At 40.0% G+C, this 21713-nt stretch overlaps 2 protein-coding genes across 2 annotated transcripts; both read right to left on the minus strand.

Annotated features, from left to right (window-relative positions):
- Window positions 1-525: 525 nt before the first annotated feature.
- Window positions 526-912, minus strand: LOC141714826 (uncharacterized). The gene has a single exon (XM_074518321.1). It carries the CDS (start codon window positions 910-912, stop codon window positions 526-528), a length of 387 nt encoding a protein of 128 aa, XP_074374422.1.
- A 111-nt stretch (window positions 913-1023) lies between these two features.
- LOC141714827 (uncharacterized) lies at window positions 1024-20056 on the minus strand. Its single transcript, XM_074518322.1, has 5 exons — window positions 19593-20056; window positions 16515-19281; window positions 2016-3575; window positions 1654-1731; window positions 1024-1509 (listed from the first exon to the last, which is right to left on the minus strand). Exons 1-5 carry the CDS (start codon window positions 20054-20056, stop codon window positions 1024-1026), a joined length of 5355 nt encoding a protein of 1784 aa, XP_074374423.1.
- Window positions 20057-21713: the final 1657 nt, after the last annotated feature.

Here is a 21713-nt window from a genome sequence, read left to right on the forward strand (position 1 = left end):
ATCGTCCCTTTTATCGTAGCACTTAGATATGAGGGCGCGCCATATTGTAAATAACACGTACTTTTTCTTATCAATAATGCCTTCGTGATATTTTATTTACTTATCAGTCCAAGGGCGCGCCTTAATTTGATTAGCTTTTGCCTTAGCTAATTTTGTTGTCCATGTACATTTGTTCCTTTCACCCTTGTATACTATGATTATCTTGATTATGAAGCAGAAGTTATTAGACAGGGCGCGCCTCAACATAGGGCGCGCCTCTGATGTTTTTCAAATGAGAAATTTCATGTCAAGCAAATAAAGCAATTTGAAGTAACTTTTTCCTTTTATTGATAATGCGCTCTAGTGTATAAATTACACCAGTCCCATGGCTACTATGAAATTATTTGAAAATTTTTCTTCCTTCTGCTAGTTCCAAGGTTCGCAGTCACATGTACTACCCCCTAGGCTAGGAGGAATTTATTTGCTACTAGCCTATTACATAAGAATCAAAATAAAATAAGAAAATAAGGGGGACATAGCCACACCCTACTGATAATACTTCCGTAAAAGTTCTGCATTCCATGCTCGAGGAATAAGTTTACCATCCAGATCTTCTAAGCGATAGGTTCCCTTCCAGAGTATAGCTTTAACTTTGTACGATCCTTCCCAATTAGCTCCAAGCACCCCGTGTTGAGCTATCTTAGTATTGGGCATAACCTTTCGCAACACAAGATCTCCAATCTTGAACGGTATGGATTTTACCTTTTTATTGAAATACCTTACGATTCTCTGTTGATATGCAGCAAGCTTTAATTTAGAGTTCGTTCGGGCTTCGTCTAACAGATCTAAGTGAAGCCTCTGGTTAACTTCTGCATCTTCCACAACAAACACGTCTCTCCGGAGGGATCCAGCTCCTACCTCCACGGGAACCATGGCCTCATACCCATAAGTCAGCAGAAAGGGGGTTTCTCCTGTGGTCGATCTAGGGGTCGTATTGTAAGACTAAATGACCATGGGCATCTCCTCTAGCCAATCTCCTTTTTTCTATTCTAATTTTGCCTTCAAGGTATGTTTTATGATTTTGTTTATGGCTTCCGTCTGACCATTACTCTGCGAATGATAAACCGCGGCGAAGTCCTTTTTAATTTTCAAGTCTTCACAAAGCTTCCTTAACTCTTTACTATCAAACTGCTTCCCATTGTCTGATATGAGTTTGTAGGGGATACCGAACCTGCATACTATGGAATTGAACACAAAATCCCTTATCCTCTTTCCCATGATTGTGGCTAGTGGCATAGCCTCTACCCATTTGGTAAAGTAGTCCACATCCACCACGGCGTATTTCACACCCCCCTTTGCTTTGGACAACTCTCCAATGAGATCAATTCCCCACATGGCAAAAGGCCAAGGACTTGCCAATGAGGTAATGGTTGATGCCGGGGCATTGGAATAGTTGGCAAATCGCTGGCAACGATCACAAGCCCGGACAAAGTTGAAGGCATCTTCTCTCATAGTTGGCCAGTAGTATCCCTGTCGGAGTATTTTTGATGCCAGGGAACCACCCCCCGAGTGATTGCCACAAATCCCTTCGTGCACCTCTCTGAGAATATAATTTCCTTCTTCCATATCCATACAATGTAACAGTGGCTGGTTAAATCCTCTCTTATATAGTACCCCGTCATATTCGAAATAATTTGCGGCCTGGTACCGAAGGCGTCGAGCCTGTAGTTTATCTTCTGGTACAGCTCCTGTCTGAATATAGTTATGAATGGGGGTCATCCAGCTTTCTTGTGGGATTTCTTGCATTTGAAACACCTCCACCTCCGGAATACTTGGGATTTATTGGATTCCCAAAGGGATTTGTCCAAGTTGAACGCTGTCCATCTATGAACCCATCTTGGCCAAAGCATCCGCATTACTATTTTCTTCTCGTGAAATGCTCTCTAGCCTGACATTTGAAAAAAATTCTGTAGGCATTGGGCACATCTCATATATAGCTCTGTTCGCGGTCCCCGGGCTTGGAAACCTCCGTTGACCTGGTTCACAACTAATTCGGAATCGCTCCGAACTATCAGATTCACGGCCCCTACCTCCAGAACTAATTTCAGACCGTTGATCAAGGCTTCATACTCAACATCATTGTTAGTAGCATAGAACTTGAAATGGATAGCACTCATCAAACGGTGTCCCTCCGGAGTGATCGAGACAATCCCGGCGCCTGATCCATTATTGTTTACGGCCCCGTCCACATGTAATATCCACCAAGGGTGTGGGAGTTTCTGCCTTTTTTCATCCTGATGACTTCCTTGCGAGGTCGGTTCTGCCAACCCTATGGCCTTATTATCAACTTCTGCATCGAACTCAAGTATGAAATCAGCGAGCGCTTGTCCCTTGATTGCCGTGCGAGGACAATATTCCAAATCAAATTGTCCTAGCTCCACTGCCCATTTTAACATTCTCCCTGACGATTCGGGTTTATGTAGAATATGCCGAAGTGGATAAGCGGTGCGAACTTCTATTCGGTGAGCCTGAAAGTATGGTCTTAGCTTTCGTGCTGCAAGAATAAGAGCGTACACTAGTTTCTCCATATTGGTATATCTGGTTTCCGCATCCAACAACCTTTTGCTCACATAGTATACGGGCCACTGGTGGCTTGCCTCTTCCTTTACCAATACCGCGCTAACGAAATATTCAGACACCACCAAATAAATAATCAATGTTTCACCGTCTTCTAGTTTGGTCAACATCGGAGGATTTCCCAACTGCTCTTTGATTTTCAAAAAAGCTTCTTCACACTCAGGAGTCCACAGAAAATCCTTCCCCCTTCCTTTGATTGCCTTGAAGAATTCTTTGCATCTATCCGATGACTTTGAGACAAATCGATTCAGGGCCGCAATCCTTCCTGTCAGACTCTGTACTTGTTTGACGCTGGTGGGAGATTTCATGTCTAGCAGAGCTTTGATTTTTGCCGGGTTAGCTTCAATCCCCCGGTGGTTGACCATGAATCCCAAGAATTTTCCCGACTCCACACCGAACACACACTTCTGCGGGTTTAGTTTCATCTTATATTTTCTCAGAATATGGAACATTTCCGCTAAGTCGGCGATGTGGTCTTCCGCCCTTTTCGATTTTACGAGCATGTCATCCATATACACTTCCATCGTCTTCCTAATCTGCTTCTTGAACATTTTGTTTACCAATCTTTGATAAGTGGCACCGGCGTTGATCAGACCAAATGGCATTCCGATATAGCAGTAGAGCCCTCTATCAGTGATGAAAGAGGTGTGCTCTTGGTCAGGCTCATACATGAGGATTTGGTTATACCCGGAGTATGCGTCCATGAAGCTGAGCAAAGCATGTCCTGCCGTGGCGTCGATCAACTGATCAATTCTTGGTAGGGGAAAACTATCTTTCGGACACGCCTTATTCAGATCGGTGAAATCCATGCATGTTCTCCATTTGCCGTTGGGCTTTTTTACCAACACCGGGTTTGCTAGCCATTCTGGGTAGAAGGATTCCCGGATTAGTCCGACGTCCAGGAGCCTCGCTACTTCCTCTGCTAGGGCTATAGCTCTTTGAAAGGCATATATCATAGCCTATTTGTTTATTCGAGGATTTAACTCAACTCAAATAAGAATGTAACAAGTAAATAGTGGTTATATCGTCAGAGAGATCTCACAAAGTAACCTATGTCAAAGGATTAATTAACATTATTTATCTACATACTTGAGGACTTAAGTCACTGGAAGAAGCTCAAGATATTGATCATGCCTCAGTGATATAAATCAAGATTGTGGATTTAATCAAGTGACAGAGATCTCGTCAGTGTATCAATTGATTACAGGGATTTAATCTGAAGAAAATCAAGACTTGAAGAAACATCACAAAAGTTAGTCATTCATGAACCAGACAGTACATCGAGTGTCAACATTGAAGTGGTGAAATGGATTAAGTGATTTTCAGAAGATTGTCAGAAGAGTGGTTGCTGTTCAAAATTAGTATTAATTCTCTAATTAATTAATTAAGTCATATAATTTAATTAAGAAAATAAATTATATCTGCAAAGATTAATTTATTGATTAATTGAATTAATTGGTTAATTAATTCTGAATTAATATTATGCATTTTTCAGAAGCGATTTTGAATTAATATTCAAAAATTAATTCAGCAAGACAAATATTTGAACTGGTATGACAATTGGAATGTCATACCGAAAGTCTTACAAGTTCATTTAGATTGTCCTACCGAAAGTCTTACAAGTTCAGTTAGATTGTCCTACCGAAAGTTCTACCAGCTAAAAGGATTGTCTTGCTGAGCTAAAAGGATTGTCTTGCCAATTAAAAACACAAGATTGAATATAAAGAGCAGCAGCTGTTTTTTTTAACAGAGCATTGAATATCAAAAGAAAAACAGAAGAACACAGAACAATGAAAACAGCAGAGAACTTATTACAATTTCTCAGAACATTTATTTCTAGTATTAATTGTTAAATCTAAACCACTAGAAATACTCCTCTTGTTCTTATGTAACTATCTAGCGGATCAAAATCCCTAGAACTTAATCTCAAATTGCATTTATCATTTGATCCTTTTTATTACAAAAAATAGAAAAAGTTCATGTCGAATTTATTCTAGATTTGGAATAATTTATTTGATATTAATCCCTTGTAAACGATACCGTTGTTGTAACACCTTTCAAGTTTAATAATAGTTTTATTTAACTTGAATTTTGTTTCACTTTTTTATTCCGCATTTTACTCGATTAAACGGTATTGTTTGTATTCAACCCCCCCTTCTACAAATATATTGTGACCTAACAATTGGTATCAGAGCCTTCTGATTAACGAACAAATCAAGATCCTAGACTTTTGTGATTCTTTCACTCCTTGAATTTTTATTTACTCAAAAATTCATAATGACTACACAAAAAGTTGGAACCGTTAAAATTCCACTATTCGATAAAGAAAATTATGTTATGTGGAAGAAGAAGATGCTATTGTTTTTACAAGTTGCAAATCCCAAAAATCTGGAAGTATTAAAGAAGGGTCCAAAAATTCCGATGGTTATTGAACCAAAGGTAATAGAAGATGATGTGGTGATTACCAAAGCTAGAACTTATGTAAAGAATCCTGAGGATTTTTCTCCTGCTGAAAAAGAAGAAGCCTCCCTGGATGCTAGCCTTCAATTAATTTTAGTAGATTCTCTTGATCCCTTGATGAATAGACATGTGATGAACTGTAAAGATTCCAAACACATCTGGGAAACTATTGAGGTGATTAATGAAGGCACAGAGGAAGTTAGGGAGAACAAGTTAGAAATCCTAAGCTCAGAGTATGAATATTTTAAATCCAATCCAGGAGAAGGAATCACTGAAGTGTTTGAGAGTTACAATGCATTGATCAACAACCTGAACATTAATGGTAAATATTATTCAATCAGGGAGGTCAACACAAAATTCTTTTAACACTGCCAACTCATCTCGAACATAGAATCACTGCCATAAGAGAAGCAAGAGACCTGAGTGAGATTTCTTTGGAAAGGCTCTATGGTGTGTTAAAAACCTATGAGTTGGAGCAGATTCAGCAGAAGGAAGTCTACGGGAAAGGAAGAGTGGTCAGCACGTCTACTGCTCTAGTAGCTGAAGAACAACAACAACAACCACAACAACAACAACAATCTCAACAGTCAGAAAGAATGGTACAGTCTTCCAAGGCTGAAGAAAATGTGATAGTAGCAGAATTTGATCCTCCTACTATAAATCAATCAGGAGATGATTTTTATTCCTTGGAAGAACTGGAGCAATTGGAAGATGAGTCAATGGCCCTGATTGTCAAGAGATTCTCCAATGTCAGATTCAAGAGGAATCCCAAGTTCAAGTACAAGTCCAACTACAACAGATTCCAGAAAGGTGGATCTTCATCCTCTAACACCAGAAGTGGTGGGTACAAAACAGAGTTGGGATACTTTGCCACAGAATGCAGGAAGCCAAAACAAGTTAGGAAGAACTCTTATGATTCTAATTAGAAGAGTAAATCTGAAAGGGCTTACCTGGCAAAGGGAAGAAGCTGGGATGATACTGACAGTGAAGATGAAGAAGTTGGGAATCTTGCTCTCATGGCTAGTGATGCAAACACCTCATCGTCAAGAAAAGAGGTAAAATTTACTGATGCTGAATTAGTTTATCATCTAGGATGTTCCTTAGATTGTGCTCGTCGTGATAATGAAATGTCAAATCAACAAATCAAAGACCTTGAGAAAGAGGTCAATGAATTAAGACTTGTGCACATTAATCAAGATAAATTAAAAGAACAAGTATCTTTTCTAGAGAATAGAATTGACTGTTATAGACAACTCGAAACTATTCTCAAAGACAAGATCACCGGTCTTGAGACTAAGGTCAAAGCTTACTTTAATTCTTGCTCTAAGGCTAAAGAGTTCTACAATAAGCAAGCTATTAATCAAACATCTGGAGTAGGTTATGATTATAATGTTTCTATTAGAGAATTAGGCATAGACTCCCCTCCTCATGTCTGTGCTAAAGGTAGGGAAGTACCACTTGTGCTTAATGGTGTTGATGAACCCCTCTATAAAAAATTAATTGCTGAACCATTTGATGAGACCTCATTTATTATTCAAGAAGAAATCTGTGCTGAAGATCTTGCTAATGAAAAAGTTGTTTCCAAGTCAAGTGTGTCAAAGGTTCCAGTCAAAGTTGTGAAAGCAACTGAGACTAACTCAGACACACATGAGTTGGATAACAAAAATGCCATTTTTACCATGCATAAGTTGCCTGTTGTTAATCCCTCTCATAAAGCATGTGGTGTTCCTGATTGTATGTCTTGTGCTTTTAATTTGATGTATGCTTATTTTAATGGTAAACATGTTTCTAATGATAAGACTACTCCTCGTCAGCATGTGAATAATAGGAAGCATGATAGGTCTAAGACTGCTAGTCCTCCTAAAGCTAGAAAAGAGACATTTGTGCCTAAGCCTAAACAGAAATTTGTCAAGGCTGTTTACAAGGTCAAATGTCCAGTCATTGAGAAAGTTGAGAACATTAAAGTTAAGAATATTGTTTTGCCTGATAAAGGCCAATTTTACAAGTATGCCGGACCCAACAAAGCTTGGGTTCCGAAGAAGGTCTAATCTATTTGTATTGCAGGGCATTAAACAGGTACAACCGGTAGTGTGGATTCTTGACAGCGGATCGTCAAGACATTTGACCGGAGATAGAGCCCTGCTATCAAATGTGGTTGAGAAAGCTGGCCTAGTGGTTACCTTTGGAAATAACAACAAAGGTTTAACTGAGGGATATGGCTGTTTGCTAGCTGGTAATGTTATCATTGAAAATGTGTATGTTGTGCAAGGACTTGAACACAATCTGCTTAGCATTAGTCAGTTCTGTGACAACGGCTACAATGTTTTATTCGACAAGTTGAAATGTCGGATTCTGCACAAGAAAAATGAAAAACCCTCCTTGATGGGAATCCGGAAAGGAAATCTGTTCGTAGCTGACATGAACTCTGGAAGCAATCCTGAAGTCAATTGTTTCTATTCAAAGGCATTGTCAGATGAGAGTTGGCTATGGCACAAGAGACTTTCCCATCTCAATTTCAAAACAATGAATTCTCTTGTCAAAAGAGAATTGGTCAGAGGTCTGCCTCAGCTGAAATTCTCCCCCGAAGGACTGTGTGAGGCTTGCCAGAAAGGAAAGTCAAAGAGCGCAAGTCACAAAGGCACTGACACATCCTCCATATCCGGTATTCTGCAATTATTGCACATGGATTTATTTGGACCAGTTAATGTTCTTTCGATGTCAAAGAAGTGTTACTGTCTTGTGATAGTTGATGACTATTCCAAGTATACGTGGGTTTTATACCTTCACTCTAAGGATGAAACACCACAAGTTGTGATTGATCATATCAAGTTGATCGAGTTAGATTCTAATATCCCTGTTAGAGCAATAAGGTCAGATAATGGAACAGAATTCAAGAATTCACTTCTCAATGGATTCTATACAGACAAAGGGATTACCAGATAATTTTTAGCTCCTAGAACCCCTCAGTAAAATGGAGTGGTAGAAAGGAAGAATCGTACATTGATTGAAGCTGCAAGAACGATGTTAAGTGAATCAGGTCTTCCAATGTACTTTTGGGCTGAAGCTGTCAATACTGCATGTTATACTCAGAATCGAACTCTAATCAACAAAGACTTCATGAAAACTCCTTATGAGATTATGAATGAACAGAAACCTTCTATCAAATACTATCATGTATTTGGAGGTAAAGGCATATGAGGGTATTTTTGTTGGATATGGAAGAAGATCATACAGGGTGTATATCATTGATCAACACAAAGTAACTGAAAGTGTAAATGTTACATTTGATGACACTAAACTCCCTAGTATCCAAACTGAAGATCCTTCTGAGAAACTGAAGTTTGATGATATGTCAGATTCAGAATCAGAACATGATCAAGAACCTGAGGTTGTTGCTGGTGAAGAACCTGTTAATCATGATAATACTCAAGGTAATGGTGATGGAAACATTGGCAACAATGGAGATACCACAGCTACTGACGAAGAATCATCAAGTCAACCCGACAACAACTCAGGGGGAGATACTGAAGGATCAACTAGTAGGACACAACATCCCAATGTGTTTCGAGGCGAATCATCAAGATCAAATCTTCCAAGACAGACTGTCTGGAATAAAGCTCATCATTTTGAGTTGATTATTGGTGATCCAGATGTTGGAGTCAGAACTAGACGTGCTACTCAAAATGAATGTCTATTCTCAGGATTTCTTTCTGAGATGGAACCTAAGAAGATTGAAGAAGCACCGACTGATCTAGATTGGGTGATTGTTATGCAAGATGAACTCAATCAGTTTGAACATCAACAAGTCTGGAAACTGGTACCTAGACCTACACACAAGAAAGCTGTTGGTACTCGGTGGGTATTCAGGAATAAACTAGATGAAGATGGTGTGGTTACAAGAAACAAAGCAAGACTGGTAGCTAAAGGGTATTCTCAAGCTGAAGGCATTGATTATGATGAAACCTATGCTCCAGTGGCTAGACTAGAGGCCATCAGGATATCTCTGGCATTCGCAGCATTCTCTAACTTTAAAGTTTATCAAATGGATGTCAAGAGTGCCTTTCTGAATGGAAAGCTGGATGAAGAGGTGTATGTAGAGCAACCTCATAGTTTTGAAGATCCAGATCATTTGGATTTTGTCTACTTTCTTTTCAAGGCTATCTATGGACTCAAACAGTCTCCGAGAAAATGGTATGACACTCTCTCTGAATTTCTTATTGAAAATAGCTTTATTAGAGGTATCATAGACAAAACTCTCTTTTCTAAAAAGCATAAGAATGATACTATATTAGTCCAAGTCTATGTGGATGATATAATATTTGGGTCTACTAATGATAATCTCTGTAAGAGATTTGCTAAGTTAATGCACAGCAAATTTGAAATGAGCATGATGGGAGAGCTGAAGTTCTTTCTTGGATTATAAGTAAATCAAAGGTTAGATGGAACTTTTATTTGTCAATCCAAGTATCTCAAGGAACTCCTAAAAAAATACAATCTAGAGGATTCTGCATCAGCAAGGACTCCGTCAACTACAGCTGTCAAGCTTGGACCATCTGAAAACTCCATTAAGGTAGATGTCACAAGCTACAGAGGTATGATTGGCCCGTTACTCTATCTTACTGTAAGTAGACCAGATATTATGTATGCTACATGCTTATGTGCAAGGTTCCAAGCGGATCCTAGAGATATTCATCTCGTTGCTGTTAAACGAATCTTGAGATATCTTAAGGGAACACTAAATCTAGGTATTTGGTACCCTAAAGAATCTGGTTTTAACCTTGTTGGATATACAGATTCAGATTATGCGGGAAGTGTTGTTGATAGGAAAAGCACCTCAGGGAGTTGTCAATTCCTAGGTAGCAGACTAGTCTCATGGTACAACAAGAAACAGCAAACAGTTTCGAATTCAATGGCCGAGGCTGAATATATTGCTGCTGGAAGCTGTTGTGCTCAGATCTTGTGGATTAGGAATCAGCTACGGGACTATGGCTCTGTGTTGAACAAAATACCTATTCTATGTGACAATACAAGTGCAATAGCCATCACCAACAACCCTGTGCAACATACAAGGACCAAGCACATTGACATCAGGTATCATTTTATTAGAGAGCACGTCATGAATGGTATTGTTGAACCATTTTTTGTTCCAACAGAAGAACAAATAGCAGATATTTTCACTAAACCTCTTGATGAATCCACATTTACCAAATTAGTTAGTAAATTGGGTATGTTGAATAGCTTTAGTGATTAAACTTGTGAATATCAGAAATCTGTTCTTGAATGAATTTACAAATGAATTTTTCATAAATGAAAAATTCATTTGAAAATTTATTTTATCATATTTTCCATAATTTCTTGCTTATTTCTATGTAAGTTTTATTATCTTATCTTATTTATTTATTCTACTTGTTAATTTTAATATCTCAGAATATTTTATTTTCTCTAAAAATATTTTTCTATGAATTTTATTTGCTAAAATTCAACAGAAATCTATTTTTGGAATAAAATAAAATTATTTCTGAAATATTGCTTTTGTTTTTGTAAATTTATTCTGTAACTATAAGTATTAATTCTGTGTATAAGTTGATGTTATACTAGAATGCCAATCGGCAAGACAATTAAAACTGTCTTGCTGAAACTCATTCCAGTACATATATGTGTTTAATTTTATTTTTAGTTTAATTTTATAATTGGAAAGACAATCGGTATGACTATCAATAGTCTTTCCAGTAATAAAAGTTATATCAGATATATTTGTTTTAATTTTATACTAGAATGACAATCAGTATGACTATCGATTGTCTTTCTAGTTTATTCTGTTTCATTCATGTATTTTATACTGATATGACAATCAGTATGACTATCAGATTGTTATACCAGTTTTATTTTTATTTGTTTTTATTTGTATTTCCATTAGCCTGGTATGACAATCGGGAAGACAATCGGTATGACTTTCCTCGATTGTCATACCAGTTGTCCTACTTAACGTTTTTTTGTTGTTTTGTTTTGTAATTCAATTCAGTTCAGTTTTCACTCCAACAATTTTCTCTCTTGTTTCTCTCTCTCTCTCTCTCTCTCTCTCTATTCGATCAACCACAAACCTCCATTGATACTTCCTTGCTCGAGTTTTTACTCAGCATAACATTTTCAATCCTGTTATATATACATACACGTATATACATACAAAAGTGCTGCCAATTTTTTTAAAAAATATATATATTTTCAAAATCAAATCTTTCATTTCATTGGCTGTTGTGTTGTTTGGTTGAGTTATCTGTTTGCATATCTGATTTTGGTGGTCAAGACACATTTGTTTCTAAATTTTTTGGATATAATTGAATTAATTCGTATTATTAATTAATTTTTAATTCAAATTTTCTTAATTTAATTCTTAAAATTCTGACAGTGTGTGTTTTTTTGTATTTGTTTTTAAAATGGCTCTCAGTTTCCAAATTGTCTCGCATAATCTTGTTGGTTATTTTAATCCAGAAAAATGTGATGTGGAAAAATGCCGTGGATTAGATTTTTAAATGACCATTCGATTGTTAGATCTGCTATTAAATCAAATGTGCTTTTAAATGTCAATCTGCTCAGACTGATTTGCACAACCTCTACTGTGGCCGATGATTTTAAATCTTTTTCATTCACCGTGGCAAACACACAGTATGTAGTTGATGAAACAGTCGTCAATCGAGCGTCAAATTTTCCAATGGACAATTTATGTAATTTGCCCTCTGAAAATGATATTTCAAACTTTTTCCATGCTATTCACTATCAGGGGGTGATTAACTTAACCAAGTTGTCTAAATCCAATTTGGTTTCTGAATGGGATATTTTCTTCGATACACTTTCCAAAGTGTTTGCCAACTGCACTAAATCCAACTTTCACAACATCACTTCCACTCTGCAGTATATTGGTCTTGCGGTTGTTTTCAATCAAAGGATCAATTTTGGCAAACTACTTTTACCCATTCTTCTGAGACGTCTCACTACTGCTTTACGTGATCATTCTACAAATCGTAGGGTTTCGTGCTACTACGCTCGTTTTCTCATGCTCATAGCAGAACATCTTCTCTCACCTGAGCATAAAGCTCTTTTTGCTAACTCTTCAGTAACTGAACCCGTCCAGTAAGCAAAAAGATTTACACTCGCCAAGACAAAACCTTTAAATTCATGCAAGTTCCAGTACTTGTATCTGCTTTCATGGCCACTTACATTCTTTTACCTATTTTCAATCTTCCCGGTCATGAACAACAAGCTCAACCTCCAGTGGTTCAAACCACCCAGGCTCAAACATCAGATGCTCTTCCTCTGCAGGTAATAATTCCTCACACTCAAACTATTCCTACTTCTGTTGAAAGACCCCCAGTGGTTGATAGGGCTGACCATGAAGTTATAGAACCGCAGCTTCAATCCCAGGTCATAGAGCTAAACACAGAGTCACAACCTATCTCAACCTCTCCCCCATTATCTAAAATGTTGTCTAGAAGGTTAGTAGGAAGTAGTATGTTGTTGGATGTGAATGAACCCTCAGCTCTGCCTCCTCCCAAGAAAAGAAGAACATTTACTGAGGCATCTGAAAGCCCATCCTTGTCCTCCCAACAGGATATGGACTTTGATATGGCCAGTGAACAATTACTAGAGACATTCTATCAACAGGATAAATCTATTGAAATTCTCCATAGGGTCATGGCATCATGTACTGAGTCAAGCACACTTCCATTACTCACAATGGAAGCATACAGACCAATAGATGATACTCAGGACACAGAGCGAGGAGGGCACATTGAGTCGATTACAGTGCCTGCCATAGTTACGGCAGAAGAGCAGTCACATGCTTCTGAGGGAAAATCTGACTCTCAGCCACCTTTAATAGAGTCATTTTCTCCCCTCCCAGATCCAACACCTCTGGCTCCCTCACGGGATTCTCCACTCGCAGATTTATCTGGAGAAAGTGGAGGGCAACTCGGTCAATCTATCCCTGAAGCAATTCAGACATCTATTTCACATGAAAAGATAGGTTTGACTGAGAATCGGGACTCGCGTATTCCCATTGCACCACCACTGACCTCTCTTGAAGAGGCTAGGGTGATTTCAAATGCAGGTACAGGAGATCAGCATCAGGAAGACTCCTCACGAGCAATAATATTGAGAAATACACAAGCACGTGAGTTGAGTGAATCAAACAGGAGAGATATTCAGATGAGCGTACACACAGACACAAACACTGAAAATCTGTTAGCTCAAATTGCTGAACAGAAAGAACAACTTGCAAAAAGTCAGGCTGAGGCTCAATCATTCAAAGCACAAGTGGTTGAACGGTCTTCTTCTTCCACCTCTGTCAATAATCAGCTGGCTCTCATCAGGACTGAGATATCAGATTTGAAGACCTCTGTTGTACCAAAGCTTAACTCAATCCAGGCATCTCCAACGTTATCAGCTGAAGATATTTCAAACTTCTGCTCTCTCCATACAAGAATGACTTCTCTTGAAGACTTGGTTGACATGAATCATTCACTGGATTCCTCCAGATTTCTGAAGATAGAGACGGGCATGGAAAATCTCAATGAAGGGATGAAGTACTTGTACTTCATGATCAAAAATTCTCACTGCCCTAATGAAGAACAAAGGACTTTCTTTGAAGGGCCGTCTGGTGGAGGCTCAGGCTCTGGAGGTGATGGAGGTCATGGAGGGTCTAGAGGAAAGTCTGTAGAGGATTCCTCAACTAAGGGGGAGAAGAAAGGGACAAGTGGAAAGGGAAAAGAAAAAGATTCGTCTGCTGGAGGCACAGGGAAGGCTGATGATGTCTATTATAGTGGTGAACAGGATGACTTTGATATTTTTGACATTCCCACTGAACCAGTCTTGGAAGATAAAGATGGTTTCTTTGAAGCTGAGGAGGAAAGTGATTTTGGAGAATGGGAAGAGGAAGCTCAGGTGGATCCTGTTTTTGAGAAAGAGTTTCAGCAGCAGGAGTCAGAGTTGAAAAGAAAAGAAGCTGAAATCAAAAAGGTATCCCAGATCATTGATATGAGGAAAAACATTGAACGAACAGAAACTCTTGAAAAGCAACGTCTTCATGACATTAAAGCTAAAGAAAGGAGAAGAGATGTCAAACTGAAGATTGGTGAAAAATGGGATGAAGCTAGGAGAGTACTTGATATGCATCAGCTGAGCACAAACAATGATAGGCAGTTTCTACATCTTCTGGACAAGCTGGAGATCTCTAATCCAAACAATGACGTGTACATGAATGCTATAAAGACTGAAGTGTCAAGGATCACAGCTGTCTTTGACAGATCTCTAAATGAAATGAGCATATTTGTATATTGTCAGAGCGAAGGATCTTTCAAGGTATCACTTCATCTGTTTGAGAATCGTTCTTTATCAGAGATTTGGGTTCTTCTCAACAAAGTCAAAAGAAGCTCAGAATTGAATGAAGTTCTTCGAGAAAGGCTCAAAGAGTTTGCCGGCAGGGCTAGTCCTCAAGTGGTCAACAATCCTCATCAGGTAAAATTCTTTAAGTCTGACTGTCTTCAAATCTGCCAGCTCGATTCACAATCTCTTAAAGACTACTCTGCTAAGCATCTTGTCTGGATGGAACATCACTTAAGAACTACTGGATATTCATCCATGTTGAAAACTCAAGCAGCTGATCTGATTCAAGCTTATTGTGAAAAGAATATTAAAAGATACAATCAGTTCAAGAATAAGCTAAGGTCTGTTGGAGTTCAACCAGTCAGGCCAGCCAGCTTCAATTCTGAAAAGGATCGTGTCTTTGACAAGGAGTTGCTTCAAGATTTGGAAGAAGGTGAATTCGGAAGAGAAGACAACTGAATTCAATTAGCTCAAAACTTAATGTAATTTGCTTAGAGCTTCATGAATCAAGATAGACTAATGTAGTTATATGTTCAGTCTAGAGGAACATCTATCTTGTATTCACTTGTAAATTTCTTTTGGAATCTGGAAAATGTTAAATATAATCCAGAACTTTTCTGCTATTTACTTTGCATTACTGTTTATATCTTTTTCTTATTTGTTAGTTGAGTTATCCTCTAGGTATTTGTTGTTATTGTCTAACAAACAAATAGGGGGAGATTGAAAGGCATATGTCATAGCCTATTTGTTTATTCGAGGATTTAACTCAACTCAAATAAGAATGTAACAAGTAAATAGTGGTTCTATCGTCAGAGAGATCTCACAAAGTAACCTATATCAAAGGATTAAGTAACATTGTTCATCTACAGACTTGAGGACTTAAGTCAGTGGAAGAAGCTCAAGATATTGATCATGCCTCAGTGATATAAATCAAGATTGTGGATTTAATCAAGTGACAGAGATCTCGTCAGGGTATCAATTGATTACAGGGATTTAATCTGAAGAAAATCAAGACATGAAGAAACATCACAGAAGTTAGTCATTCATGAACCAGACAGTACATCGAGTATCAACATTGAAGTGGTAAAATGGATTCAGTGATTTTCAGAAGATTGTCAGAAGAGTGGTTGCTGTTCAAAATTAGTATTAATTCTCTAATTAATTAATTAAGTCATATAATTTAATTAAGAAAATAAATTATCTCTGCAAAGATTAATTTATTGATTAATTGAATTAATTGGTTAATTAATTCTGAATTAATATTATGCATTTTTAAGAAGTGATTTTGAATTAATATTTAAAAATTAATTCAACAAGACAAATATTTGAACTGGTATGATAATTGGAATGTCATACCGAAAGTCTTACAAGTTCATTTAGATTATCCTACCGAAAGTCTTACAAGTTCAGTTAGATTGTCCTACCGAAAGTTCTACCAGCTAAAAGGATTGTCTTGCTGAGCTAAAAGGATTGTCTTGCCAATTAAAAACACAGGATTGAATATAAAGAGCAGTAGCTGTTTGTTTTTCAATAGAGCATTGAATATCAAAAGAAAAACAGAAGAACACAGAACAAAGAAAACAACAGAGAACTTATTGCAATTTCTCAGAACATTTATTTCTAGTATTAATTGTTAAATCTAAACCACTAGAAATACTCTTCTTGTTCTTGTGTAACTATCTAGCGGATCAAAATCCCTAGAACTTAATCTCAAATTGCATTTATCATTTGATCCTTTTTATTACAAAAATAAAAAAAGTCCATGTCGAATTTATTCTAGATTTGGAATAATTTATTTGAGATTAATCCCTTGAAAACGATACCGTTGTTGTAACACCTTTCAAGTTTAATAATAGTTTTATTTAACTTGAATTTTGTTTCACTTTTTTATTCCGCATTTTACTCGATTAAACGGTATTTTTTGTATTCAACCCCCCTTCTACAAACATATTATGACCTAACACTCTTTCTCCGCTTACGACCCTTCGTTTTTGTCGAACCCCTTTATGCTTGGGGTCGATATTCAGTCGGTGGCACATTATCTCTGGATCAATTCCTACCATATCAGAATGGTTCCATGCAAATACATCAAGGTTTGCCAAGAGAAATATTGAAAGTCCTTCCTTCAACCTTGGTGCCAACTGGGATCCTATTCTCAAAACCTTACTTGGATCTTTTTCATCGACAAGGATTTCAATCGTATCTTTTGCTGGCCCCATCTTTTCCATCGGCATTAGTATCCGGGGATCCAGGTCAGGCGAGTCATGGATTTCATTGTCTTGTAGAGAAGGCGCATCCCCTTTAGGAGGAGCGTCGACTTCTTTAGAAGGTGCGTCTTGCATAGCCGGGGCATCAACTTCCTTAGTATGTTTTGCGGGTAAGGGTGCTCCTTCAGGGGGAAGGGCTTCATAATGTTCGAGGCTTTGCAAGACATCGAATCTTCCTTCTAACCGTTCCCCATTGAAATCTGTTTGGACTACGATGTCCATTGCCTCTTCTTCTTCCAACATCTCAATTCTGATTGTGTCTTCCAAGTACAACATTGTTGGAGGCAGCCCGGAGGGATGCTCATCTTCTTGCTCAACATAATAGTGGACTCGGATTTCCTCGATTGGTTGTTCAATGCTTTTTTCTTGATCTACGTCTAAAATATCTTCGGCATGGGAGTCTTTTCTAAAGCCCCTCATAGCTTGCCTGTAGCACTCCCGAGAGTCATACTGAGAACCCTTTATACTTCCTACCCCATTTGGCGTTGGAAATTTGATGGTTAGGTGGTGGATTGAAGTGATGACTCTCATCTCCCGCATAAAAGGTCTTCCCAACAACAAGTTGTGGGACGATTCCTGATTCAGGACCTTAAATTCAAGCTTCTTTGTTACCGACAATGGGCTTTCCCCCAAAGTACATGGCAGCCGAATCGATCCCATGACTCTAACTCCTACGCCTGAAAAGCCATAGACCCACGAGTCTTCCCCCGATATATCCTGGTCAGGTAGTCCCATCTTCTTGAAAGTGTTGTAATAGAGGATGTTTGCCGAGCTTCCATTATCCACGGAGGCTCTATGGACATTTTTGGTTCTGATTTGGATGGAAATAACCAGCGCAACATTGTGGGGATGATGTACCCATCGGGCATCGGCTTCTCTGAAGGTGATATCCATGGACTCACCCTTAAATACTTTGGGCGGCCGAGTTTCCACCCTATGAATGTCCGTGAGAGGCCTAAACCGGGCTTCCCTAGCGTATCTTGCCAAGCCTCGGTTGCTGCATTCCATCCCGGGATCTCCTTCGTAGATTGTTCGGATACTGCCATCCCTGACAAATTTATTTTCCTCCAGGGTATCATTGTTCGACCTGCGCGGGGCTCGCCTTTCTTCTTCCTTTGCTCTGTCATCCTTGTGCTTCCTTACTTCTTTGACTACCCATTCTCCAAGGTATCCTTCCTTGATAAGCACTTCGATTTCATCTTTTAAATGTCGGCACTCATGTGTGTTATGTCCAGATGATTCATGGTATTCACAATATATTTTCTTGTCTTTGCTTTGCCATGATGATAAAGCTTCAGGTTTTCTAAATAGCCCTTTATTTTTGTTTACTTCGTAGATATGCTCGATAGATGCGACCAAAGGCGTGTACCAGCTTGTCCTGTAGTCATAGTTTGAAGGAGGACTCCATCCCCTTCTTGTGCTCGCGGTATTTATCCGATCTGGGCTTCGACTACTTCTTTTGTACCTTGGGCTTGGAGACCTATCCCTCTTCCTTCCTTTGCTTCTCTGACTTGACTGTGAAATCAGTTGTACTTCTGCCAGAGATTGTTCTATAGCTTTAAACGATTCTGCCAACGCAAAGACATCTGCTAGAGTAGCCGGGTCTTTCCCTTGCAAGTGCTTCCAAAAGTCCGAGCCAACCCTTAATCCTGCGATTAAGAAGCTTTGCAGGGCTTCGTCTGATGTTCCCCTCACGCTTGTAGATTCAGCGTTGAACCTTTTGAAGTATGATATCAAGCTTTCATTTTCCCTTTGCCTAACATTGGCAAGAGTTGTGACAGAGGGCACATATCTCACCGCGGCTTGGAACTTGGTTAAAAACAGAGTTTTCATTTGATCCCATGAGGTGATCACTCCTGGCCCGAGCTTTTGAAACCATTGCTGGGCACTTTCTCTGAAGGTTGCCACCAAGAGACGGCATCGAGCCAAGTCCGAGACTTGGTACACATCCATCTCTATATTAAAACGACCCAGGAATTCTACCGGATCTAAGTTTCTGTGGAAACGGAGATCGCTAGTAGTGTTGCGATACCCGGCCGGCAATTGCGCCTCTCTTACCGCCGCTGAGAATGGAGAAGGGATTTCAGGTGTGGTCATCACTCTGCCTTCCAGGTAGTTAAGTAGCCTTTTTAGATCTCCCACGTTGAAAGTCCCTACGCCTGGAATGGTCTGCATTTGAGGCTGTGGACCTTGGGGTTGTAATGGAGGTGCCTCCACTTGATTCCCCCCGGGAGGGGCTTGTTGCTGGTTCGCGTTTTGGGCGTCTTCGGGTATCACAATTATTTCGGGATTCCGTCCTTGATTTCTCCCTTGATTTTCTCCTTGACCCTGGCCGCGGCCTCGAGCCGTACCACGATCGTAGTTTTCTACGTCTCTATGATCATCATGTTCCGCATAGTCATAGCTGTCTGCTCGGTTATTCCAGCGGGAATCAAGGCGATCGTGATAATTGTCGCGATGGTATCCCTCAAAGTATCTACCTTGGCCTCCACCTCTTCCCCTACATTGAGGCCTTCTCCAACGATCATTTCCATACCCACGCCCATATCGATCCAGCGATCTGTAGGGATGAGCTCTCTCATGATCGCGGTGCCGCTCCCGATTTTCCTAGAAATTCAGGGGCACACGCGTTGGATCGCGGTGCCGCTCCCGATTTTCCTGGGAATTCAGGGGCACACGCGTTGGATCGCGGTGCCGCTCCCGATTTTTCTGGGAATTCAGGGGCACACGCGTTGTATCATGGGGCGTCACATCTCCACGATCAGCTTCTTTCTGCCATTCAAGTAACACCATTCTTAAATCATCATCGCCCAAGCGGATCCCCAAGCGATCTTTCAAAGCTGTCGGCATTCCTCGGGACTACGTACAGACCGGTGCGGATGGGTGGCTTCCCGGTTATCTGCCCGCAGAATTTCCCGACCATCAGCATCTTCTTCCACTAGCTCGATGATTGGGGATGTGTCATTGGAATAGTCCAGGCGTCGCGGGGTTATCGGCACACGCCCTCCTTCGGTGCGGCCATGGCCGGCTAAGGCATCCCTATCAATCATGGGTGCTTTTCCAGGTGCATGAGTCGCTCGGCTGCGGCGAAGACCCCTCCTGGCCTTGCGCCGCTCCACAGTGCTCAACCTTGAATCGAAACCATTCAAAGCATCGCCCATGCGATATAGTTGCTCCAACAAGTCGGCGTTGCTGATGAGCACAGGCGGCTGTCCCCCAAAGTCCGGCGTGGGACGATCAGTCATTTTCGGAACGTAGGGTTCATATTTATAGCCGTGATCAGAATCTTCTTCAGAACTTCCATCATAAAAACTTCCATCACGATATTGAGACATCTTTCCTCCTAGATGTAGATCTTGATTATCCCCTCCTTCTAGCGCCAATTTGTTGACGGAGGAATTTGGGAACAACAAAGTTTGAGGTTCGCAGCCGGAAACAAGATCTGTGATGGCGGTTCTCCGTCGGAAACGTGAACAGTAATCGGTGGATCCGATAAACAGTATTCGTCAGAAAATATGAACAGTGTTTGGTGGTGGTGATTATTGGGGGCTGAGATTGATTAGGATTAGTGGTGGCTCCTTTGCGCTCTCGCTTCTGACCCCTCACAATGTGCTTACGTACCCCTATATATAGGGGACCAAGCCCACGTAGTTCTTGGGGAACAAGAAACCTAATGGGCTTAGATTTCTTATCCTGAGGCCCAGTAGGAAACCCACTGGAAACCGTCTTCTACTAGATTTAGGAATGTCCGCCGATGAGGCCCAACCACAAAGGCCCTAGGCTCGTTCGCGGCTTCGAGACTTCACGGATGAGGCATCTCCCTGGCCAAGGATAACCCTCCGCTACCAGTTGTTTCTCTAGTCCGCGGACGCAGGTATAGCCGTGGTTCACCCCAAATGTTGGACGCATCCTTATCCCCTGATAAGAAGCCCATACCAGATTGCAGGACAAGTGATCCCAAGCTTTTGGGTGCAAAGTGAAGGATACTCCGAAGTCTCCCAACGAGGACACCCGTTGACTACAGAGACAGAGCTCCCAAAGCACACACCAAATTCCACCTCGCATCCCTAATGAGGACACCCATTGACTACAGGAGGAGGCCTTCAGTCCAGGCATACCCCCGGAGGTCTCTGACCACGGACACCGCATTTCCTGTAGATGTGCTACAGGGAGGAGTTCTTCAATAGAGTACCTGCATCAAATAGGTTAGTAATAACATTCTCCATCTTCCTTAAATCTTCCAAAGAGTTAATCTAAGTAACATGTCAAAGATGCATTTGTGTGCCAAGTAGAAGTTAAGGGCGCGCCCAAACATCCCTGCATGTGGGCGCCGCCCTGTGTCATCAGCATTTGATCTCTTCCTTTGTCATTCTACATCATAGGGCGCGCCCTAAATTATTCATTGTTAGGGCTTGCTCTAACTCTTCCCACGCCAAGGTGTGAGTCTGTCAAAATAATCATGCCCGAGTAATCCGTCCAAGGAGCCTTTCTCACTTAGGGCGCGCCCTAAGGCTCACCACGGGACATATTCCAATCAGGGAATCCCTCTCCCCCCTTTTGAGTAATTGGGCGCGCTTCCTTACTATGCTTGAGGGCGCGCCTTTAAGGCATGGCAACCACAACAGTCAGTCGATTATTCAGTCAATGGGGAGCGTTCTTAGGGCACGTCATTTTCTTTATGGAAAGTCAATCTTATCTTTTCCTAGATTTTAGGCGTTTCTCCTTCGATTTTTCCTATCTTATCAATCGCAATCTGAATATTGTTTATACCAATTTTTTGGGCATAACACAATCCATAAAAAAAGTTTTAAAATTTTTATTAAATGACATGACAGACTGATGACGAGTTGTGGTTCGTAGACGTATGTACGCAGGGTCTCATATTATTATTAGAAAAGTTGCATATTATTAATATGACACATTAGATTTGAGAAATTTTTTGAGAAAAAAATTTGTGATATCTAGAATTTTTCTTAAAAAAATAAAAATGAA

This window comes from Apium graveolens, chromosome 3, assembly GCF_009905375.1.
Source record: "Apium graveolens cultivar Ventura chromosome 3, ASM990537v1, whole genome shotgun sequence".
NCBI classification, from domain to species: Eukaryota; Viridiplantae; Streptophyta; class Magnoliopsida; order Apiales; family Apiaceae; genus Apium; species Apium graveolens.

Bases quoted from the DNA above. Each gene is read 5' to 3' on its own strand.
- LOC141714826 (XM_074518321.1), bottom strand. From the start codon at position 912: ATGGTTCCCGTGGAGGTAGGAGCTGGATCCCTCCGGAGAGACGTGTTT.
- LOC141714827 (XM_074518322.1), bottom strand. From the start codon at position 20,056: ATGTCTCAATATCGTGATGGAAGTTTTTATGATGGAAGTTCTGAAGAA. The intron at 3,576-16,514 runs GTAGGAATTGAT...ATAAACAAATAG, and splicing joins CATGGAACCATTCTGATATG to GCTATGATATATGCCTTTCA. The intron at 1,732-2,015 runs GTCAACGGAGGT...AACTATATTCAG, and splicing joins CCGAATTAGTTGTGAACCAG to ACAGGAGCTGTACCAGAAGA.